The sequence below is a fragment of the Glycine soja genome, chromosome 15, assembly GCF_004193775.1.
Source record: "Glycine soja cultivar W05 chromosome 15, ASM419377v2, whole genome shotgun sequence".
Taxonomy (NCBI): Eukaryota; Viridiplantae; Streptophyta; class Magnoliopsida; order Fabales; family Fabaceae; genus Glycine; species Glycine soja.
Window position 1 is genome coordinate 32,983,499 of NC_041016.1, and position 26,519 is coordinate 33,010,017.

Sequence of the window (26,519 nt, forward strand, 5' to 3'; positions counted from 1 at the left end):
TCGAAATATTGGATCAATAGTCTTGGATTTTGTCTTCGAAATATTGATGACTGACTCAATGTGGACGGGCATTGGAACTTGGAAATATGCAGGAGAACAACTGAAAGAATACAATTTAAGGTCTACCATGTGGCTTCATGGCAAATTTTAAAGCTAAAATCAAATGTGTTGCTGGAGGTGTGAATGAGTGTTTTTTTTCTTTTTTCCAAAAGAAAGAAATGAGAGAGATGAGGATAGTGCATTTAGTGGGATAGTTTAGGTATAAAAAAATGAGAAGGGAAGTGCCTGAGTATAAAGAGGGAGTGAAAATAACAGTGACCTACTACAGGCATCTTTATATATGTTGTCACATGGGTCATGGGTTAAGAATTCCTAGTGTGGTTGTTTGCTTTCATTGTGGCCTAGTCTCTGTCACTCTCTTCTAATGTGATTTTCTTACTATATTTACCTAAACTAAAAATTTCATTAAGAAAATCATCTTATAATACACATTTTTGGTAAGAGATGTGATGGTACCATCCAAATCTCTCATTTTATTACTCTTGTGGTACAAAAGTACATCTAGAGATTGGAGCCTAGCCTCCCTAACCAACCACCTTGATTACTCCCAAATCAGTAATTTCGGGTAGTCAGTCTTTACTTATAGCTAACAACTAACTAACTGTCTTTAATTGACTTAAGCAGTTATAAGGTTAATTACTAAATTATAACTGATCTTAGTCAACTACCTAACCTTGGTTTTGGCTACTTTGGTTGTTGCTCTGACTTCCTCTTATACTTGCCATGTGTCCTTCCTTCATACACTTGCTTAACCAGTAGCCTAACAATATTCCCCCCCAAGAGAGCCACCTTGTCCTCAAGATGAATTGCAGATAATTGTTGCTTCATAACATCAATCGATTCCCATGTGGCTTCAAAGTCAGGTAAGTCTTTCCATTGGATGAGCACTTCAGTTGTGCCTGCAGGGTGGTTTCTAGCAGCCTTTACAGCTAGAGGCTCTACCCTTCGTTCCAACTCATCAATCTGCATAGGAGGCAAGGGTTGGGGTTTCACCGTAGGAGCAATGGCTTTCTTTAATAGAGACACATGAAATACTGGATGAACTTTACTCTCAAGTGGTAGGTTGAGCTAGTAAGCAACTTTACCAATGACCTTAGAAATCTTATATGGTCCATAAAATCAAGGGCTTAATTTCTCATTCAACTTCTTAGCCAAAGATTTCAATTGATTTGGTTGTAATTTCAGGTAAACATAATCATCCACAGCCAAGTTAACATCCCTATAGTGCTTATTGGCATAGACTCGCATCTAGTCCTAAGCCTTAAGCAAATTAGTTCGTAGTTGGTCTAACAAGGAGTCCCTATCTTGTGTCAGCCTGTTGACATCCTCTACTGTTGAAGGAACAGTGGTGCCTTTAAGCAATTAAGGTGTGTCTCTGCCATAGAGAACCCTGAAAAGAATGAGCTTAAAGGAACTATTATAGTTAGAATTAACCGAAATTTGGCCCAACTTAAGTAGGAAGGCCAGTGCTTCAGTTTTTCTGATGAAATCCTACCCCCCAAGGACATTGGATAGAAGACTCCAAGAAGATTGGGCCAGAGAAGTAGGAGAAGGCCATAGGTTTCTCATAGGCCTTAAGGTAGATTTTGCGCCCATGGGCTCAGTATGAGCCCACTTATCTTTGTACATATTATATTAGGATTTCATTATTTTTGGGCCTTGTATTTAGGGCTCCATAATGTAGGTAGGGTACCTTAGAAATGTAGAAATTTTCAACCCTTGTATTTTAGGGCACCTAGACTAGTTTTTGTATTAGCGGTAGTTTTATAATTTCACATGCATTAAGTGAATATTTGATGTGTGTGTTGGAAAATAAATTTAATTGAATTGGGAGAAGCCCAATCCAATTAAATTTTAGAGGGGGAGGTGAGCATTTGCTTGCTACACCCCATTGCCACATCATATAGTCACACTTTGTGCATGTCCTTCATGCTTTACATGTCTCATGACACCTAAGCACACTTAGTGGAGAATCTTGGACTTGATCTTGGATTAGTGGGTTGAACCATAGCTAAAATTCACTAATCATAATCAGTAAAATTTTGGCTCCAAAATTTGGTTCCACAAATTCAAGTGAAATTTGAATAGAAATTCAAATTTCCCTCCAATTTTGTGTGACACTTAAGCTATAAATAAAGGCCATGTGTGTGCATTTTTTCAACTATGATCATTTGAGAATTACACTTCATAGTTCAGACCTCATTTGAGACACAAAATTTTGTGCTCCTTCTCTCCCTCTCCCTCCACTCATCTTCTCCTACCTTCAAACTCTTATCCATGGCTTCCTATGGTGGTAAGCTTGTTCTTGACTCATCTTCTCCTTGAAGTGGCATCTCCAATCATCTTTCTTCCATCTCCATTTTGCTCCCATTGATCTTCAAGAAGCAAAGGACTCCATTGATGAAGAACATTCAAGGCCTACAAGCTCCACATGGAGCTACATTATTTTCTCTAGTAACACACCTTAAGTATGTTTTTACTCCTCTATTGACCACCTCAATTTGCCCATCCGTTTGAGGGTTATATGTTGAACTAAATTTCAATTTAATTCCAGCAGATTTGAATAATTCCCTCCAAAATTGACTCAAAAAATTTTTATCCAGATAAAAAATGATGGTGTTTGGAAACCCATGTAATTTCACAACCTCCCGAACAAATAGATCAGGTATGTCATTTGCAGTGAAGGGGTGACTAATGGGGATAAAATGAGCATACTTAAGTCAATCTGTCTACCACATCCAAAATTGTGTTCTTCCCTTGTGCTCCCGGTAGTCCCTCTATGAAATCCATAGATATATCAAACCAAACCTATGTAGGGATAGGAAGAGGTTGCAACAAACCAACCAGGGATAAGGCCTAGTATTTAATCTGTTGGCAAGTTTCACATGCAGCCACAAACCGTAATATGTCTTGTCTCATACCCTCCCAATAAACTAAGGTTGCTATCCTTTTAAATGTTTTGAAAAACCCTGAATGACCCCCTACAATAGAGTTGTGATACTCTGTCATAATGTTTGCACCTTGGTAGATGTTTTAGAAATTACTAACTTGCCTTTATACCATAATTTTTTATCCTATAAGAAGTATCTTGGATGTGCAAATCCATTTACCAATAAATCCTACATAATTTTCTTTGATTTTGGGTCAGCCAAAACTTTAGACTCCCACTCTTCCTTATCAGAAAATATGATCATAGAAATGGCTGAATATGTCATTCTTTTAGACAGTGCATCAACTGCCTTGTTCTCACATCCTAGCTTGTACGCTATATCAAAATCAAACCCCATTAGCTTTGAAGTCCATTTAAACTTATCTTCTCCAAGTAATCTCTAATCCGTTAAAAACTTCAGACTTTTTTTATCTGTTAATATAGTGAATTTGCAACCCATTAAGTAGTGTCTCCATTTTTGTACTCCCAACACAATAGCCATGAGTTCTCTCTCATAAACTGACTTTTTTTAGCCTTATCGGAGAGAGTTTGGCTTAGAAAAGCCAATGGTTTTCCCTGCTACATTAACACCATCCCTTATCCTATATTAGACACGTTAGTCTCCACAATGAAGGGTTGAGTAAAATCAGGTACAGTGAGAACATGAATTTCTGCCATTGCATTCTTCAATTTTCTAGTAGCTTCCTCATCCTCCTCATTCTATTTAAAACCATCATTCTTTAGAAAGTTATACAAAGGCCTCGCAATCCTACCATAATTTTGAACAAAACTTCTGTAATACCCCATGAGACCCAAAAATCCCCTTAAGGATTTCACATCGCTAAGAGTAGGCCAGCTTCGCATGACCTCTAATTTTTGGGGATCTGTAGCTACACCTTCCCCTGAAATTATGTGCCCCAAATACTCTAATTAACTCTGCCCAAAATTGCACTTTTTCTTGTTGACCAGCAACTTATTCTCATCCAACAAGGATGGGACAACTCTCACATGAGTTCTATGATCCTCTTTACTTCTGCTATAGATGAGGATATCATCAAAAAATACGAAGGAAAACTTCCTTAGGTGGGGTCGCAGATTAATGCTTGGAATGTGGAAAGGGCATTCGTAAGACCAAAAGGCATTAATACAAACTCATAATGGCCCTCATGGGTTCTAAAGGAAGTTTTTGGGATATCTTCTTCCTTCATTCTTATTTGATGATAACTAAATTTAAGATCCAGTTTAGTAAAGATTACTGCACCCCCTAATTCATCCCGGAGTTCATTGATAATAGGTATAGGAAATTTATTGGGGGACCATTATTTTATTTAGAGCCCTATAATTCACACAAAATCTTCATCCTCCATGTGACACCCTCTATCCCGACTACATATGAATATGAAAAACATATAAAAATATGGAATTTAATTACATCAATTATATTCAAATCACGTAAACAAATCCACATGGTTAAAAGGGTCACATTCACTTCACTGTTATCAAATAAAATTTATTAAAAACATCTTCGACTCAAAATAAGGTCATCCAAGTTTACAAAAGGAAACAAGGTAAGCAGCGAAATAACATAAAGTAACATGTTCACAATATTATGCAAATAATACAGAAACACATGTCCCAATATCACATCCTATTAGAACATTGTGTTCCAGCATCCTCTAGCATAAGGTTCTCCATAGCCATCTACCTAACCATATGCTCCCACGAACACAAAGTTCGAGATCATCACAGGATCCAAATACTAACAACACACAAGGAGTGAGTTACCACATTCCTAACTAACATAGATATGCATATCATATAAATTAAATACAACTTACTTAAACACAACTCACGTCATTCCACCACTTATCGTGTGACATCACATCTCAACACTACACGTCTCACACATTTTCGCATCGCATTCACGTATTAAAGGATCAAAACACAATATCACTCAACCAATCAATAGTGATCAATACACAAGCGCTATGCAACAAATATACTAAGACTTAATCCTGTATGCAATGTGGTACCATGTTAGAGAAAAACCTTGTTGGGCGCCCAGGAATACATGACAAGATAGACCACACACTAGTAAGTCAAGTCACTCTCGCTAGGTAAAATCATAGGGAAACCAGTCAGGGTCACTCTGTTTTGCGAGAATGCACCAACCATATGGGATCAACATAGGTTTCAAGGAACATTCAAGCTGAATGCATTTACCCCAAGGCCTGCACTCCGAAGAGTTCGTTAGGGCCTCTTCCTCCTGATTCAGGTCTAACCCAAAAAACATTTTGGCACACAGATTATATCTATGAACTGTACAAAACACATGACTTCTCAATTGTTCTCAAAATAATTTTAACTCATTGCGCCTCAAATCTCATCACAATACTCGTCACGCATTAACTCGTCGCCCTTAAAGGGTCGTACAGTCGTGTGATTGTACGGTACATAGCTTACAACTCAATGCACACAACATCTCAATACACATGTGTGATCTCACAATTTAACGCATACTTAACTTGTCACTTGCACATAGTTCATCATACTTCCATAATCCCAAGACAATATGTTATCACGCCTCATGCATTATATACATGTCACACAATAATAATATTAATATGTTATGTTCATATGATTAAACCCCTCAAATAATTTCACATAATCATATCAAAATCAAAGGAATCAAAATCATAGGTCAAAAACATGAAAACACCAAGAACACTCAATTTTATCAACCAATTTGCATCAAGGCATCAATTGCCCCACCAAACACAACAATCTCGTTATTATTATCATAAAGCAAGAATCACAATACAATAAACATCCTAAAATAAATCCTAATTTGATCCTCTAAGGATCCCTACACATGTGTAGTCCGGTTCACGTGTGTAGTCCAGTAGTGATAGCGGCATCTCTAGTGATTCCCTAATATTCCTCAAGTTTTTCCTCTGGTTGCTCTGTTAGGGTTTCCAAGCATTTGAGAGAAGGAGAAGGGATTGGAGCCTCCAGTTCATTGTCTCCGTGCGAGGGACATTTCTCTCACCAAAGATATTATTTTGCGAATTCCAAAGGGATTATAGCCTCCATTTCACGGTTTCGAACCTGGTGTTAAAATTTCATAACGATCCAACGGTTGACGAGTCCGAGATCGTAGTTTTATTGAGACAGGTTTACGTGAATGCGGGAAAAAGAGAGGGTTTGGGGAGAGGAGGAAGGAAAAATGAATTTGAGAGGAAGAGAGAACGTAGAGACGTATCATAAATGTAAAACTGAACTAATACATCTCTATTTATAGTGAGGGTACTCTCAGGCTATTATTTACTCTATTTTTCTTTATTTTATAAAAAGGAACTCTACTCTTTATCAAATGAATAAATAAAACATCCTTTTTTATTTTCTAAGAATATATATTTATTTTATTTACCTTCAGACCATTATTTTAATTAATAAAGTTATTCTCCTTATTTATTTAATTACAAAACCTCATTATTTTCCTAAAACTTTATTTACTTTTAAATAAAAACATTTTTAATTTATTTTACGAAAAATGGGGTGTTACACTCCATCTTTCTTTTTCACTAATATAATAGGGCTTGCATAAGGGCTGAAATTGGGCCTAATAATCTCTAAATTCAGCATGTCATCAACTAGCTTTTCAATTTCATTTTTCTGGTAACGAGGGTACCTATAAGGCCTTATATTGGCGATTTCAGCTCTATTTTTCAACTCAATGATATGGTCTTGTCTCCTTGAAGGAGGGAGACCACTAGGGTCCTGAAAGATCTCCTTATATTCCTCAAGAATACCTTCCATCCATGCAGGTATCAGTTTTGCTTCCAGTACAACTTGTAGACCCTAACAGCACAATAGGAATCCCTCTCCTTCATTCCGCAGGACCTTGACAATGGATCTTAGCAAAACAGCAGATCTAACCATTGTAGGTTCTCCTTTTAATGTGAATGATCATTCTGTTGTAGGTATCTTTAGAGTTAACTCTTTGAAATTTTCCCTTATCTCCCCCAGAGATGCCAACCATTCCATCCCTAATACTACATCCACTCCCATCATTTCAAAGACAAATAAGTCTTGCTAAATTTTCGTTCCTTGGATCTACAATTTGAAATTCTTGCACACTTCTTAACACCTGATTTTTCATCCATCCCCTACTTCCACAGTATATGGTTTAGTAGGTGTGATTGGTATTTGATGTTGTTTCACTACAGTAGTAGAAATGAAATTATGAGAGGCATTGCAATCCACCAATACAATGACTCTATTTTTGGAAATATTGCCCCAAAGTCTGATGGATTTTTTTGAAGTCAATCCTAACATGCTATACAGGGACAGCTGAATACTCTGTCGTTGTTTCTAATGTCTTGCCCCCTCTTTTTCTCATCTTTTCCATCTTGTCCTTCTCCCAAAATAAGGACTTGGAATTGTTTATTGGTGCATGTATGACCAAGGCCAAATTTCCCATCACAACAATAATGAAGTTCTTTTTTTGCCCTCTCCTGGAACTCAGCATCTGAAAGCCTCCTAAAAGGCCTACCTCTGTATGCCCCAATGGACTTCACAATATTTGATTCTGAGCTCGAACTTGTCTCTCTTGTTTTTGTCGTGGTGTCTTTGTTTCCGGGATCCCATGTCACAATTCTTGAGGAATTGTAACTTCTAGTTAGACCACCTCTGTTTCCTCCAACATTACATTTTTCCATTAGTAAATTTTTCTCATCTATCCATTGCGCATAGTCCATCAGTTCAAGGAGGGAGTTTATTGGATGCAACTTCAGTTTTGCCCACACCACCTCTTTCAGCTCATTCATAAATATGCCTTTCAAACACTCTCATTTTGTTCCTCTCAACGGACCTTGATGTGATCCTTACTAGGAGCGGATCGCTTGATACAAGCTATAGAGTTTTGGATGACGCCACTTCCGAGAGGAAGATAAGTCAGGGTAGACACCGCAAGGATTATCTTGTTAAGTTCGAGATTGGTTCAACAAGGAACCTAAAGAGAAACTCTCACCAAATTTTATCAAATGCAAAATTTCCTCTATTGAAAAACGAAAACAATACATATAGTGTATCTGAACAAAAAATAGAAATAGACATGGGCCTTCTAAACAGTTTGGGCCAAAATTACAACGAAAAAAATTATAAATAAAAAATAAAACATATTTGGCATGGGCCTTCAAATTAATATGAGCCTTTAGCAAAAATTAATATTCTTGGTAGTGCCTCTGCCTCTGGGCCTTCATCCTTCTCCACTTGGGCCTTTCGTCCTTCTCCACTTAGGCCTGCGTCCTTCTCCACTTGGGCCTTGTTAAGTATGCCTGCTATAATTTGTTGAAGGTATCCACTGACTGTTTGGTCCTACTCCTGGTCATAGGTCCCTGTATTTGGCCAGTTTTAGGATTCTCATCATTCCCTCCTTCTTGGAAAGCATTTGCCCTTAAATGTCCAGGATCATCACCTGCAACAAATGGAGTCAAGTTAGCAACATTAAATGAAGAACTTACTCCATACTCACCTAGAATATCAATCTTGTAAGCATTGTCATTGATCCTCTCGAGTACTTGGAAAGGTCCATCTCCTCTAGGTTGAAGTTTGGACTTCCTTTTTTAGGGAACTTCTCCTTCCTCATGTGTACCCAAACCCAATCACCTGGTTCAAGTACCACTCGCTTTCTGTTCTTGTTGGCTTGCTTGGCATAGCTTTCATTCTTCTTTGCAATTTGAGCCTTCACCTGCTCATGCAATCTTTTCACATACTCAACTTTAGCCTGTGCATCCTTATGCTTAAAACTAGAAATGTTATGTAATGGTAACAAATCAAGAGGAGTCAAGGGATTAAAACCATACACTACTTCAAATGGAGAGTGTTGTGTAGTGTTATGTATAGCCCTAGTGTATGCAAATTCAACATGAGGCAGACATTCTTCCCAACTCTTTATATTCTTTTTAATCACAGCTCTAAGAAGAGAAGACAAAGTTTGGTTTACTACCTCAGTTTGGCCATCGATTTGAGGATGACATGTGGTGGAAAAGAGCAGCTTTGTCCCAACCTTAGCCCACAATGTTCTCCAAAAGTGACTAAGGAACTTGGTGTCTCGGTATGAAACAATGCTTCTTGGCAGTCCATGGAGACACACCACTTCCTTGAAAAATAAATCAGTAACATGGTTCGCATCATTATTCTTCTTGCAAGGTATGAAATGTGCCACTTTTTAGAACCTTCTTGAAAGTGCATTAGCAACGACATTAGACTTACCTTTCTTCTACTTGATGGCATATTGGAATTGTTCAAGAAACTCCACCCACCTAGCATGTCTCTTGCTCAATTTTCCTTGACCCTTAAGATGCTTCAAGGATTCATGGTCACTATATATGACAAATTGTTTGGGTAGAAGATAATGTTGCCAATTTTTTAATGCCCTTACCAACACATACAACTCCTTGTCATATGTTGAATAATTAAGGACAAACCCATTCAGTTTTTCACTAAAGTAGGCAATGGGATGTCCCTCTTGCATTAAAACAACCCTTATCCCAACCCCAGACGCATCACACTTAATTCCAAAGGATTTGTCAAAATTAGGTAATGCAAGAATTGATGCATGCATCAATTTTTCCTTAAGTGCAGTGAATGCATGTTCTTGTTTTTCCCCCATTTAAATGCTACATTTTTCTTGGGAATCTCAGTAAGAGGTGCTGCCACAATACTAAAATCCCTAACAAATCTCCTATAGAAACTTGCCAAACCATGAAAGCTTCTTACCTCACCAACAGTTTTGGGGGTTGGCCATTCTTGAATGGCTTTTACCTTTTCTTGATCAATCTATACTCCCTGTGAGCTAACAACAAAACCAAGGAAAACTACATGGTCCATACAGAACACACATTTATCCATGTTAGCATACAAGCTCTCATGCCTAAGGGCCTCTAAAACTTGTCTCAGATGCACAAGATGTTCATCATGGAATTTGTTGTAAATCAAGATATCATCAAAATAAACGACAAAAAATTTTCCTAGAAATTCCCTTAACACATGGTTCATTAATCTCATGAAAGTGCTAGGGGCATTGGTCAGCCCAAAGGGCATAACTAGCCATTCATACAACCCATACTTAGTTTTGAAAGTTGTTTTCCATTCATCCCCCTCTCTAATCCTAATTTGATGGTACCCAATTTTCAAGTCAATTTTAGAGAAAACACAAGCTCCATGCAATTCATCCAACACATCGTCTAGCCTAGGAATGGGATGTCTATACTTTACCGTGATGTTGTTGATGGCCTTGCAATCTGTGCACATCCTCCAAGTTCTGTCTTTCTTTGGCACTAGAATAACTGGGACGACACACAGACTCAAGCTTTCTTGCACCCACCCCTTCTGTATGAGGTCTTGCACTTGCTTCTTAATCTCTTCGGTCTCTTAGGGATTGCTTTTGTAAGCTGGCCTATTAGGCAATGAAGCTCGTGGAAGGAGGTCAATTTGATGTTCTATGCCTCTTGAGGCTGGCAGTCCATGAGGAATCTCCTTGGGAAAGACATCCTTAAATTCCTGCAATAAGAGTTCAACACTAGGAGAAACAAAAATAGTTAACTCATTAGAATTATCAGTAGAAATTTTACTATCTTTGCAATACAGTAAATAGAGTGACTCATGAGCAAGTAACACTTTCCTTACTTCACTCGCCTTTGCTAAACAATTAAATTTTCTCTCATGTGTATCGCTCTTTCTCTCATGTGTATCACTCTTCTTTTTCCTATTCCTCTCTGGTGCCTCACTCTTTTATGTCTCTTGTTCTCTGTTTTCTCTCATTCTGATTTGGTCATCACACACTTCTCTAGGGGATAGAGGTTTAAGAATAATTTTCTGGTCATGATGCTGGAAAGAAATCTTGTTGGTGAAACCATCATGCACTACTTTGGTGTCATACTGCCATGGTCTTCCCAACAGTATATGAGTCGCCTCCATTGGAACCACATCACATAGCATCCTATCATTGTATCTTCCAATGGTGAAACACACCTCAACCTCCTGAATCACTTTTACCTCTTCATCTTCACTAAGCCACTGAAGTCTGTATGGCCTAGGATGGGGCTTAGTATCCAAATTGAGTTTGGACACTAACCTGGAACTTGCAACATTGGTACAACTTCCTTCATCAACAATTAAAGAGAAAAGCTTACCATTAATTGTGCACCTGGTGTTGAAAATATTTTTTCTTTGGGTGTCGTCCAGTGGCTTCATTTGACATCCCAAGAGCCTTTTCACCATTAGAACATCACCCTGCCTAGCTTCCTCCTCAAGCTCTTCTTCCACCTCTTCTTCTCCATTGATTTCAGATTCATTGGTGATTTCTCCATCTGCCTTCATGATCATGGTCCTCCTGGTTGGACAATCAAAAGCAATATGTCCTCCACCTAAGCATTTGAAGCATTTTATGTTTCTGGTACCGGTGTTGGATAATGAGGCAGAATTATGCTTGGTTTCAGCACTGGACACTATTGACTTTCCATGTGGACTGGACGAGCTGCCTCCCTCCTTCTTGAATCTTTTGGTCTAGTTCTGGTTGAAATTGTTGGATGAGTTCCTTCTCGCTGGCAGAATTATGCTTGGTTTCAGCACTGGACACTGCTGACTTTCCATGTGGACTGGACGAGTTTCCTCCCTCCTTCTTGAATCTGTTGTTCTAGTTTTGGTTGAAATTATTGGATGAGTTCCTTCTCGCTGCAATTTTCCTCTTCAGCTGTTGTTCATCCCGGACTGCTTTATGTAGCAAGTCATCCAATTCCACATACTCCTGTAATTCAACATCTCTAATGTCAGGATTTAGGCCACTTAGAAAATGAGCCATTGTGTCCTCAGTTTCCTCTTCAATGTTGGCCCACACTAGTGCCATCTCCATCTCCTTGTAGTACTCCTCCACAATCAAACTTCCCTGGGACAGCCTCTGGAGTTTGTCGCATGGTTCTGCTATATCTAGTTGGGACATACCTCTTTCACATCTCAGTCCATGTATCTATCTACCACCCTCCTCTCTCATCATCTCTCTTTGATTTTTATTCCACCAAACAAGGGCATAGTTTGAGAATTCAACTGCTGCTAACTTCACCTTCCGCTCTTCAATATAATCATTGCAAGAGAATACATGCTCAATTTTCATCTCCCATTCAAGGTAGGCATCTGGATGACTCATGCCCTTGAAAAGAGGTATATTGAGTTTTACTCCCTCAATTATGTTCTACCCCTCCATTCTGTGTTGCCTGGGTCCAACATTGCCCACTCTGTTACCACCATAATGCCTTCCAGTATTCTGATTCAGTTGGTTCTCTAGACCTTCTATTTGTCCATAGAGCTCTTCATTGTTACGGTTAATCAATTGTTGCATATGTGGTCATTACGTCCAATAACAAACACTGAGATCTGTCCAATTGATGATAATCACCACCACCATCACCAGCTCCTGCCATAATAAACAAAGAAGAAAATCTTCTATAGTAATTTAAAAAAAAGGTTTCATAACATAATTGAGGGAGTAAAATTCAATATAGGCTTTTGTGTGATGCTCTCAATATAGGCTTTTGTGTGATGCTCTCAATATAGGCTTTGATGATAGTTCACTCGTGTTTGATGCTCTCAATATAGGCTTTTGTGTGATGTTTTCACTCTTGCCTTTTACCACTCACTCTCTCTTAAGTTCCTAGATGAATCAAATTAGACACACAAGGTAATATAACAGGAAAGAAAGTTTAATTATCACAGACTGAGTAACAGATTTGATTTGGATAACATATTAGATTTGATTTGGATAACATATTAGATTTGATTTGGATAACAGACTAGATTTGATTTGGATAACAAATTAGATTTGATTGGATAACATATTAAATTTGATTTGGATAATAGATTAGATTTGATTTGGATAACAAATAGAAGAAACAAGGAAGCTACTTAATCACAAAGAAGAAGAGAACAGAATTAATGAACATGACATGTAAACTTCAATTGGTCATAACTTTTGCTACGGTTGTCTGTTTGAAGCCCACTATATATCAAAACGCTCAAAACTATAAGTGTAGATGCAATTGCCTTTGGTGTTTTGATGATGATCTTGATGATATGAAGCAATTGATGCAAATGGGCTTTTCAAGATTAAATTCAAGACAATACTTCAAGATTACAAGTCACAACATCAAGATGATCACTAGTATATTAGGAAGGGAATTCCTAATTGAATTAGCAAAAGGTTTGGCCAAGTAATTTAAATTAAAAAAAAGTGTTTTTCAAAGGATTTACTCTCTGGTAATCGATTACCAGAGGATGTAATCGATTACCAGTGGCCAAATATGTTTTATAACAACTACTAAAATTTGAATTCAAAATTTTAGACTGTGTAATCGATTACACAATTTTGGTAATCGATTACCAGCAGTTAATAAACATTTTAATTCAAATTTTAAAAGCTGTAATCGATTACACAATTTCAATAATCGATTACCAGACAGGATTTTCAGAAAGTATTTCTAAGAGTCACAACTTTTCAAAGGTTTTATTCATGACCACCAATGGTCTATATATATGTGACTTATAACACGAATTTGCTTAGAGTTTTTCAGAACAACAAGTGTTTATCCTCTCAAAGAGCAAAAATAATTTTATCCTCTTAAGAATTCCTTGGCCAATTCAATTGCAATTCATTAAGGAATTATTTGAGTGCTCAATCTGTGAAATCTATCTCTTTCTAGAGAGATTCATTCTTCTTCTTCTCCTCATTCTCTAAGGGATTAAGAGACCGTGGGTCTCTTGTTGTAAAGGAATTCTGAACACAAAGGAAGGATTGTCCTTGTGTGTTTAGAACTTGTAAAAGGAATTTACAAGATAGTGGAACTCTCAAGCGGGTTGCTTGGGGACTGGACGTAAGCACAAGGGTGTGGCTGAACCAGTATAAATCTGAGTTTGCACTTTCTCTTCCCTTAATCTCCTTTGTTTATTATTGCTTTATATTCATATTCAAATTGTTTTATTTGAATCAAAATTTAAGAAGTTCTTTATTAAGGGAATTTATAACTTGAATAAAAAGTGAAATAGATCTAAATAATTGGGGAAGTAGTTTGGAATATCTTAATTCAACCCCCCCCTTCTTAAGATATCTGAGGCCACTTGTCTAACAAGTGGTATCAGAGCTTCATTCTTGTATAAAGTTTAGAAGCTTCAAGAAAAAGATGGCCTCAGCAAATTCCTTATTTCCAGAAGGGAATTCTATCAATAGACCTCCAATCTTTAATGGAGAGGGTTACCACTACTGGAAAACCCAAATGCAAATTTTTATTGAGGCAATAGATCTAAATATTTGGGAAGCCATAGAAATAGGGCCTTATATACCCACCACAGTAGAAAGAGTTACAATAGATGGTAGTTCATCAAGTGAAAGCATAACTATAGAAAAACCTAGAGATAGATGGTCTGAAGACGATAGAAAACGAGTACAATACAACTTAAAAGCCAAAAACATAATAACATCTGCCCTGGGAATGGATGAATACTTCAGGGTTTCAAATTGTAAGAGTGCTAAGGAAATGTGGGACACTCTTCGATTAACACATGAAGGAACTACAGATGTTAAAAGATCTAGGATAAATGCACTAACTCATGAGTATGAATTATTTAGAATGAATGCAAATGAAAATATTCAAAGCATGCAAAAGAGATTTACACATATAGTAAATCATCTAGCAGCCTTAGGCAAAGAATTTCAAAATGAGGATCTCATAAACAAGGTGTTAAGATGTTTAAGTAAAGAATGGCAACCCAAAGTAACGGCCATTACTGAGTCAAGAGATTTGTCTAATATGTCCCTTTCCACTTTATTTGGAAAGTTGCAGGAACACGAGATGGAACTATTGAGATTACACCAACATGAAGAAAATGACAAGAAAAAGAAAGGAATTTCTCTTAAAGCATCATCCTCAATTCAAGAAGAAAGTGATCAGGATAATGATCCAGATGATGATGATTCGGGTCGTTGTAGTATAGTGGTAAGTATTCCCGCCTGTCACGCGGGTGACCCGGGTTCGATCCCCGGCAACGGCGCCAAATTTGATCGAGGCCGTACCCGAATCAAATAAACATGAAAATGCAGTAACTAGGAAGTGATCCTAGGTCGTTTCCCAACGAGCAGTGACAAGCCAAATGTTCATAATATACTTGCAGTAACAGTAACGATGGGAGGGGGGGGTTGGTTGTTTGGTAATTAAAGAGCAGAACAAAAAAAAATGGAATACGAAACTACTAATATTAAAAACGGGTTGTTTCCTCTGATTCAGAAGCCACTCTCTTATCCTGGGTTATGGAGAATTCGTCCCTAACAGTCAACCACTTAATCCAACCCTATTTCAATTTACTAAGCGAAAATCAACTTAGGGTTTTCAATACGTGATTAGGCACCACATACACCAGTTAGCCCTTCGTCCATTAAGCATGAACGCAAGTTAGGCTCAAAGGCAATTAATCGAACACGAAGCGTGCACTGATTAATATTCACAAAATTGGGATAACTGGTGAAGGGAAAACTGCCAGGAAACCACATTACAAACGAAACCTCAAAAAGAGTTGGGCTTCGTCCTCAAAAGGAAACAACACCAGAAAATCTAGCCTTCCATAGATTCGAACAGAAAACGCAAATGAAACATGAAGCAGAAACGTAAATGAACAAGAACGTAAATGAACAGAAACGTAAATGAACAGAAACGTAAATGAAAGTAGAAGAAGAAGCAAGAATGAACTCGTAATTAGAAGCAGAAAACGGAAATTTGCATTAAGAACGAAAACTGTAACAAGGGCACAGAAAAACGTGAAAACCTAAAACCAAAGCTCTGAATAATGAAAAAAGCATAGCAGAATAGAATGCCCTGCACGAATCCCAAGGCATCTATTTAAAAAGAGTCACTCAAAGTCACTGGGCCCTATTACAATACTCTGGCCCAAAACGAAATAAACACTGAACAACATAAAATAAAATTGTGAAATTTCCTAATTAGAAATTAACTAAGGTAAGCGCTGCTTTATTTGCCCTCTTCAAGTCCACAACCAAAATCCGGATTAAGCCCAATGTTTCATTAATTCCTGAAATTAGATTAAAAACATCAAATTAGCTAAATGAGCCCAAATAATAAAAACATCAAATTAGCTAAATGAGCCCAAATAATAAAACTGCCTAATTAATTGACAATTAAGACCAATCAATAATTAAAATGATGCAAAAAGGGTTTAGAAAATAGAAGAAAATGATGGCACATCACTCTTAAAGCATCATCCTCAATTCAAGAAGAAAGTGATCAGGATAATGATCCAGATGATGATGATGATCTGAGTCTTTTTGTAAGAAGATTCAACAAGTTTCTTAAAGTAAGAGGAAATCAGAGGCGACCCAATTTTAAATCAAAGAGAAGGACAGAAACTTCATCCTCTACTCTAAAATGCTTTGAATGCAATCAACCTGGACATCTGAGGGTTGATTGTCCCATCTTCAAGAAAAAGATGGAAAAATCTGAAAAGAAAAATCATAGTGAAAAGAAACTGAAGAAAGCATACATCACATGGGATGAAAATGATATGGAATCTTCTGAAGATTCAGAAAATGAAGAGATAAATCTCTGCCTTATGGCTAAAAGTTACGAAAGTGATGAAGAGGTAACATCTTCAAATAACTTATCTATTTCTTTTGATGAATTGCAAGATGCATTTGCTGATCTGCATAAAGAGTCAATTAAACTTGCAAAATTAGTTTCATCTTCAAAGAAAATTTCAAAATTTAGAAAATGAAATTTCGAAATTAAACAAAGAATTAGATCTTCTTAGAAATGAAGTCTCAATTTCTAAAACAAATGAACAAGTTAATATCTCCACTATTTCTGACAAGAAAATATCATATTCTTGTAGTTGTTGTGATAAATATGTAAAAGAAATTAAAGAGTTGAAAAATTCACTTGCAAAATTTTCATATAGTAAAAATAATTTAGATGTTATATTAAGTAAACAAAGATATGTGTCTAATAAAAATGGACTAGGGTATAAATCTGAAAAAACATCAAAAGTTTCATAAAAACTTTTCCACTTCCACACAAAAATGTAATTCTAATTCTATCACTTGTTTTTACTGTGAAAGAAGAGGACATGGCATATCAACTTGCTACTTCAAGAAAAATTACAGTAACATTAAAATGATATGGGTTCCAAAAGAATCCTCAGTTTATACTAACATGCAAGGACCCAATAAAGTTTGGGTACCTAAGTCAAAAACTTGATTATGTAGGTATCTTTGAGAAAGAAGTGGTACATAGATAGCGGATGCTCGAAACATATGACTGGAGATGCATCAAATTTTACACACATCTCTCCAAAGAAAAGCGGGCATGTAACATATGGTGACAACAACAAAGGTAGAATCCTTGGAGTGGGTAAAATAGGTACAAATTCTTCAAACTCCATTGAAAATGTTCTACTTGTTGAAGGCCTTAAGCACAGCCTGCTTAGTGTTAGTCAATTATGCGACAAAGGCTATCTAGTATCATTTGATTCTCAGAAATGTCTTATAGAACATAAGCATGACATTAATATAAAGCATGTAGGACATAGAGTCAATAATGTTTACATGATAGACTTAAGCATAAAACTAGAAAACAATCATTGCTTTCTTAGCAAACATGATGATCCATGGTTATGGCATAAAAGAATTGCTCACATAAACATGGATCACTTAAATAAATTAATTTCAAAAGATTTAGTAGTTGGTTTGCCTAAATTGAAATTTGAAAAAGATAAACTATGTGATGCATGTCAAAAGGGCAAACAAACAAGAGTCTCATTCAAACCTAAAAATGTTGTTTCAACCACTCAACCCTTACAATTATTGCATATGGATTTATTTGGTCCATCTAGAACCATGAGTTTTGGAGGAAATTACTATGCTCTAGTTATAGTTGATGATTTCTCTAGATATACTTGGACATTATTTATTACACATAAAAGTGATTCATTCCAAGCATTTAGAAAACTAGCTAAAGTCATACAAAACAAGAAAAATCTTAAGATTGCATCCATTAGAAGTGATCATGGGGGTGAATTTGAAAACAAAGATTTTGAATTATTCTGTGATGAACATGGTATTGAACACAATTTTTCTGCACCTAGAACCCCTCAACAAAATGGAGTTGTTGAGAGGAAAAATAGGTCATTGGAAGAAATTGCTAGAACTTTATTAAATGATACTTCTCTTCCAAAGTATTTTTGGGCTGAAGCGGTCAATACTGCATGTTACATCATGAATAGGGCCTTAATAAGACCTATTTTAAAGAAAACCCCATATGAGTTATTTAATGGTAGAAAACCTAATATTTCTCATCTACATGTTTTTGGTTGCAAATGCTTTGTGCTCAATAATGGAAAAGATAATCTAGGAAAATTTGATGCAAAATCTGATGAAGGTATTTTTCTTGGATATTCATTACAAAGCAAAGCATATAGGATATATAATAAAAGAACTATGAATATCGAGGAATCCATTCATGTTACCTTTGATGAATCTAATGCTATCTTGTCAAGAAAGAATATGCTAGATGATATTGCAGATTCTTTAGAACATATGAATATTCATGAACAAGATTCCAAAGGAAATGATAAAGGAAACAATGAAGATCCTCCAGAAGAAGTCAAATCCAATGATGAACTTCCAAGAGAATGGAAAGCTTCAAGAGATCATCCCCTCGACAACATTATTGGTGATATCTCAAAAGGGGTAACAACTAGACATTCTCTTAAAGATTTATGCAATAATATGGCTTTTGTATCTATGATTGAACCTAAAAATATAAAAGAAGCCATAATAGATGATAACTGGATCATTGCCATGCAAGAAGAACTGAACCAATTTGAAAGAAAAAATGTGTGGAAATTAGTAGAAAAACCTGAAAATTATCCTGTCATAGGAACAAAATGGGTTTTTAGAAATAAATTAGATGAACATGGTATAATTATTAGAAATAAAGCCAGGTTAGTAGCAAAAGGGTATAATCAAGAAGAAGGAATAGACTAAGAAGAAACATATGCTCCTGTTGCAAGATTAGAAGCCATTAGAATGCTTTTGGCATATGCATCCATAATGGATTTTAAACTTTATCAAATGGATGTTAAGAGTGCCTTTCTAAATGGTTTAATTCAAGAAGAGGTATATGTTGAACAACCCCCTGGTTTTGAAATTCTTGATAAACCAAACCATGTTTATAAATTACAAAAGGCTCTTTATGGTTTGAAACAAGCCCCTAGGGCGTGGTATGAACGCTTAAGCAATTTTCTTCTAGAAAAAGAATTCTCTAGAGGTAAAGTGGATACCACATTGTTCATAAAGAGAAAGCATAATGATATTTTGTTGGTTCAAATATATGTTGATGATATAATTTTTGGATCCACTAATGATTCATTGTGCAAGGAGTTTTCCCTTGATATGCAAAGTGAATTTGAAATGTCAATGATGGGAGAACTAAAGTACTTTCTGGGATTACAAATCAAGCAAACTCAAGAAGGTATATTCATCAATCAATCCAAGTACTGCAAGGAATTGATCAAAATATTTGGGATGGATAGTGCAAAATACATGTCTACACCAATGAGCACTAGTTGTTACTTAGATAAAGATGAATCTGGTCAGTCTATAGACATAAAACAATATCGAGGTATGATCGGATCTCTTCTTTATTTATCTGCTAGTAGACCTGATATTATGTTTAGTGTATGCATGTGTGCTAGGTTTCAATCCAACCCCAAACAATCACATTTAAGTGCAGTAAAGAGAATCATGAGATATCTATTAGGAACAATCAATTTAGGATTATGGTATCCTAAGAATTCAACATGTAACTTAATAGGATATTCTGATTCTGATTTTGCCGGATCTAAAACTGATAGAAAAAGCACAAGTGGAACTTGTCAATTCATTGGATTGGCTCTTGTCTCATGGCATAGTAAGAAACAAAACAGTGTTGCTTTATCTACTGCTGAAGCGGAGTATATCTCTGCTGGTAGTTGTTGTGCACAGATTTTATGGATGAAGCAACAATTATCTGACTATGGCATCATTCTTGATCGCATACCTATTAAGTGTGATAATACTAGTGCCATAAATCTATTCAAAAACCCAGTTCAACACTCTAGAACTAAACATATAGAGATTAGACACCACTTTCTTAGAGATCATGTCCTAAAGGGAGATTGTGTATTAGAGTTTGTTGATACTAAGAATCAACTTGCTGATATTTTCACAAAACCTCTCCCCAAGGAAGTATTCTTCTCTATTAGAAGAGAATTAGGCCTCTTAGATGTTAGAGATTTAGAAAAATAAGGATTGATTGATTAACTTACTCTTATGATTGATTGTTTATAGATTATTTTGATTGATCTTGTTTGAATTCTTGTTATTATAATAGAATTTATGATTTCTTGTGTATGAAATGATTGAATGATTGAATTAAGTGCATTAGTAGTGATAATTAATCATATTGGATGTGTTTTAGCATAAACATAGATATGTTCTTAAGGAATTAGCCTAGGATAGGCTCTGGTAATCGATTACCATCCAGTGTAATCGATTACACATGAACAGGCAGCCTGTAATCGATTACAACATCCTGTAATCGATTACCAGTAGGCTTATTGGTCCTGTAATCGATTACAATTCGTCCTCTTCTATAAATACTCACGAAATCAGAGCTGTTGCACAGCCAAAGCCTCCTCCACGTTTCCTCCATACCTAAAACTTCAAATCTTAGAATCTCACTCAATTCTTCACCAAATCACGTCCCGTAAAGCCCAATCTTCCTCTTTTTCACTCCTCTTTCACTTCCATCGATCAAAATCCACAAAAACTTCATCAAATGGCAGAGCCATCGAAGAAGAGAAAGGGATCATCCTCCACCGCTGCTGCTGCCCATCGCCGCCACGGCCCATCCGGAGCACCCACAGCACCTATTCATCCTTCTTTGTCATCTCCAAGATCATCAACATTGTTTTCATCCGATGATCAGCGTCTACGGTACCTTTCTCAGTTTTCTTCTAGAATCATCTTAGACCCTAAGTACCTAGACGTAGAATTCTTTAATGATGAAACATTTGATTGCTATCAAGTGTTTCAAAATTCTGGCCTTGTTGATTTCATGTCATTAAAATTGCCATATTATCCTGAACTTGTAAAGGTCTTCTACTGCAATTTAAAAATTCAGGATGGCATTATTATCTCTGAGGTGCATGGTATTCCTATGGTCATTAATCAGTCATTGTTCTTTTCATTAACTAATTTACCAAGTCAAGGCGCAATGATCAGGCTGAAATGACCGGTAGATTGTTGGTCGGGTCATTAACATTTGATAATCGCATCATGCACTATATAATTGTTAGAATTTTGCTTCCTCGGTCTTCCAATTTAGCACAGGCCTTTGAGGAGGATTTGATTCTTATGTGGGCATTTCTTACCGGTCATCAGATCAACTGGGCCCATTTGGTTCGGTACCGAATGCATAAGGCATTACGGGCCAATGCACCTCTTCCTTATCCACATTTGATTACTCTGTTTTTGCGTCATTTCCAAATACCGCTTGATGATGAACCCTTTTTTCAAGTCAAGCGTTCCTTTGCAATTGGTGCTAGTGCAGTGACTTCCTTTGGGTACCGTAAAGATCGGAATGGTCAATGGCTGAAGAAAGATGCACTCCCTCCTCAAGATGAACGTACTCCTTCACCTCCTCCTCCGCGCGAAGATTCCGCACTCATGAATGAAGTCCTCTCCAAATTATGGGGTCTTCGTTCTTATGTTGGTGACCGCTTCAACTCGTTAGATACACGCTTTGCCAGTATGGACATTCGCCTCACACAACTTGAAGAGGATGTCGGATACATTCGTCAGAGTTTCGATCTTCCACCACCACCTCCGCCTTCTTAGACTTTAGTTTCTGATTATATGTCTTTTATAAGCCCTGTATTTTGGCTATTTAGTTTCTTAGAGTTTAAATTATTATGTTAAGTACTTTATTTATTTATCTTGTGGTATTTGGATTTCAGCCTTTTCTGCTTTGACATTATGTGGTTGTTGACGTTTTTAAGTTATTTGGATTCTGGTTTGGTTATTTCTTGTTTGTGAGTTTGGATGGTTATGCCTTATACTCCATTGTTATATCTCTCTACTCCATTGTTATATCTGTGTTGATTCCCGAGTTCTTTGGCTTTTTGATGTTGCCAAAGGGGGAGAAAAGGTTGTAGAAAAAGCTTAACAAACTTAGAAATCAAGTGATCATAAATTCTGAAATATAGGGGGAGTAAACGCACATTTTATCTATATACAATTGTTTGTTGCTTGCTTGAATCTTGATTTCAGGTATTGTATTGTCATCATCAAAAAGGGGGAGATTGTAGATGCAATTGCCTTTGGTGTTTTGATGATGATCTTGATGATATGATGCAATTGATGCAAATGGGCTTTTCAAGATTAAATTCAAGACAATACTTCAAGATTACAAGTCACAACATCAAGATGATCACTAGTATATTAGGAAGGGAATTCCTAATTAAATTAGCAAAAGGTTTGGCCAAGTAATTTAAATTAAAAAAAAGTGTTTTTCAAAGGATTTACTCTCTGGTAATCGATTACCAGAGGATGTAATCGATTACCAGTGGCCAAATATGTTTTATAACAGCTACTAAAATTTGAATTCGAAATTTTAGACTGTGTAATCGATTACACAATTTTGGTAATCGATTACCAGTAGTTAATAAACGTTTTAATTCAAATTTTAAAAGCTGTAATCGATTACACAATTTCTGTAATCGATTACCAGACAGGATTTTCAGAAAATATTTCTAAGAGTCACAACTTTTCAAAGGTTTTATTCATGACCACCAATGGTCTATATATATGTGACTTGTAACACGAATTTGCTTAGAGTTTTTCACAACAACAAGTGTTTATCCTCTCAAAGAGCAAAAATCATTTTATCCTCTTAAGAATTCCTTGGCCAATTCAATTGCAATTCATTAAGGAATTATTTGAGTGCTCAATCTGTAAAATCTATCTCTTTCTAGAGAGATTCATTCTTCTTCTTCTCCTCATTCTCTAAGGGATTAAGAGATCGTGGGTCTCTTGTTGTAAAGGAATTCTAAACACAAAGGAAGGATTGTCCTTGTGTGTTTAGAACTTGTAAAAGGAATTTACAAGATAGTGGAACTCTCAAGCGGGTTGCTTGGGGACTGGACGTAAGCACAAGGGTTTGGCCGAACCAGTATAAATCTGAGTTTGCACTTTCTCTTCCCTTAATCTCCTTTGTTTATTATTGCTTTATATTCATATTCAAATTGTTTTATTTGAATCAATATTTAAGAAGTTCTTTATTAAGGGAATTTATAACTTGAATAAAAAGTGAAATAGATCTAAATAATTGGGGAAGTAGTTTGGAATATCTTAATTCAACCCCCCCCCCTTCTTAAGATATCTGAGGCCAATAACAGAACAAGAATAAAACACGAACCTGAACAGATTATAAAGGAAAAGAATTAGATAGGATAGAACCTATATCAAGAGCCAAAGCTTTGATACTAGATTATATGATCCTTACTAGGAGCGGATCGCTTGATACAGGCTACAGAGTTTTGGATGATGCCACTTTCGGAGAGGAAGATAAGTCAGGGTAGACGCCACAAGGATTACCTTGATAAGTCCAAGATTGGTTCAACAAGGAACCCAGAGAGAAACTTTCATCAAATTTTATCAAATGCAAAAGTTCCTCTATTGAAAAATGAAAACAACACATATAGTGTATCTGAACAAAAAAATAGAAATAGACATGGGCCTTCTAAACAGTTTGGGCCAAAATTACAATAAAAAGAGTTATAAATAAAAAATAGAACATATTTGGCATCGGCCTTCAAATTAATCTGGACCTTTAGCAAAAATTAATATTCTTGGTAGTGCCTCTACCTCTAGGCCTTCATCCTTCTCCACTTTGGCCTTTCATCCTTCTCCACTTGGGCCTTCGTCCTTTTCCACTTGGGCCTTGCTAAGTATGTCTGCTTCCATTTGTTGGAGGGTATCCACTGACTATTTGGTCTTACTCCAGGTCATAGGTCCCTGTATTTGGTCCTACTCCTGGTCATAGTGCCTCTTCTATTGTTCCTTCATGTTTTAGACTGAGTAGTAACTCGTATGGGCTTTGGTTCATCGAAGGCTAAAACCGCTTGTCGCAACCTACCCTTCGGCGGGAGGGCAACGCAGGACTCGCGGGTGCGTCTTCCAAGGGAGGAGAACGCATGAAGTCACCACCAACGTTTATTCGAGGAAAACGTCGGAAAAACCAAAAAAGGTGTGGTCTACGAACTTTAAGTGTGAAAGGTTCGGGAGTTGTATTTACGCACGGGGAAGGTATTAGCACCCCACGCGTCCGTCACAAAGGACGGCAACCTTTAATCAAGTGTGCAAATATGACTTCAAGATGTTTTCCCTTTTCTACGTCTTTTTGTGTTTTTATGCTTTTTATATTTTTTATCTTTTTGTGGTCGACAAGGGTGTTTCCGTTGCTCCTACGTATTCCTCAATTGTGATAAGGAAATCAGACCTACGTAGTTCTTTGAGAACTGAACGTTGGTTAAGTTGTTTTTATCTTTTTTGCAAGATATATTTTGACCAAACAAAAGTCGTTTAAGGCATTGGACCATTAAAAGATCTTTTGATTTTGAAAGGAGAGAAATGTTAAGGTGTTGGACCATTAACGATCTCTTGTTTTTGAAAGGAGAGAAACGTTAAGGTGTTGGACCATTAGCAATCTCTTGGGGTGGTCGACAAAAGCAGGGCTTTTGCTCCTACGTATCCTCAATTGCGATGAGGAAATCAAACCTACGTAGTTCTTGCAAAAGCGGTAAGGTTACATGTTAATTTCATGCTTTTGAACGGTCCATGTTAACCGATAAAAGCAAAGAGGACCGTTTAAGGCGTTGGACCTTAAAACGACTTTTAGGTGATTTTTGCGGACAAAGCTTGATTTGTGAGTTTATTTTAGCCTTAGTTTCACTTTGGTTATTAATCAATTGATCCAATAAAACTTCCAAAGAAAAACGTCCGATTGATTTTTTTTATTATTATATTCAAAGATATTTTGATTATTTTATTATTATTATTCAAGATATTTTGATTATTTTATTATTATTTTGCTTTTTCTGGTTTAACTGAGGTTACAGTGTGAACGATCGGTTAGATTTTATTTTAACAGCGATTAAATGAGATTACAACGCAAATGATCGGTTGAAATTCATTTTATCATTTATTAGGCGAGAAGACAGCTTAAACGATCGGTTAAAGCTCGTTAAAAACGGAAGAAAAGAAAACCAAAAATGAACGAAATGAAGATGAAAGCTTAAAAAACAAAAAATGAATTGAAAGTCTCAAATTCGAAAACTTTCCCGTTGAAGAACGAACAACAGATGAAGAACGGTGAAGAACGACGGAAAACCTTCACGGATTCGCTCACGGAAACGTCTCGGAAGCGTTACGAAAGCACCTCGACTGGGATTTTCTTCACGGAAACAATTTTTTTCACCAAAAACAACTGAAATGCATAGCCAGAGGGATTATGGATATTTGGAACAACCCCCTTTCACCTATTTATAGGAAAAAGGGGGAGGAGGTTGCCGCCTAGCTCGCCCACGCGAGCTCAAGGAGGAATCAACCCTGTTTCGAAAATATTCTGGAAGGGTCCAGATTCGAAAATTTGAAAATTGCTATTTGCACCCCTTTTGATAAGTTCACCCCCTTTTTTCGTAATTTTACGGAAAAGTTACGGAAGCTTTACGGAAGCATATAGGACTTGACTTTCTTCTTTTTTCTCTTCCATCTCACCCATATTAAGTGAAATATGTTTATTTAGGGTTTTGGGAATTTTACGAAAGCATTACAGAAGCTTTAAGCAAGCATATAGGACTTGATTTCCCTCTTTTTCCTCTTCTATTTCACCAATATTAAGTGAAATTAGGCTTAATCAAAGTTTTAGGAATTTTACAGAAGCATTACGAAAGCCTCGGAAGCTCCGGAAACCATTTTCCAGCAAAACGTGGAGGATCTTGATAAGTTCACCCCCTCCCCTTCGCTAAATGCACTTCTTTTTATTTACACACCCCTTTTACTAAATGTAATCCCCTTTTGCTTTTTTTTTTTGCTGATTCTTTTTCCGTAATGTTACGGAACTTTACGAATTACGTAACGATACTTGTTTTCTTTCCGTAATGTCACGAAACTTTACAGACTACGCAACCATTCCCCCTTTGACTTCTGGAATGTTACGGAACTTTATGGATTGCGCAATAATGCTTCCTTTCGACTCCCGACATGTCGCGGAACTTCACAGATTGCCTAACGATGGGTGTCAAGTACCTCGAAGCGGTCAAGCAAAGGTCGCATCCCACCAAACAGATGGTCCCCGGACGAAACTAGGGT

General features: G+C 36.7%; 1 protein-coding gene and 1 non-coding gene across 2 annotated transcripts; both read left to right on the top strand.

Annotated features, from left to right (window-relative positions):
- Positions 1-14,274: 14,274 nt before the first annotated feature.
- LOC114386074 lies at positions 14,275-20,601 on the top strand (the record flags this gene model as incomplete). The annotated part of the gene is made up of 6 exons (XM_028346081.1): positions 14,275-14,852; positions 15,030-15,036; positions 17,337-18,581; positions 18,735-18,791; positions 19,113-20,372; positions 20,566-20,601. Coding segments are annotated over 6 exons (3,183 nt in total), but the record flags the coding sequence as incomplete, so codon positions are not given.
- Positions 15,020-15,091, top strand: TRNAD-GUC. The gene has a single exon. It is a non-coding gene; the product is annotated as a tRNA-Asp (tRNA).
- Positions 20,602-26,519: the final 5,918 nt, after the last annotated feature.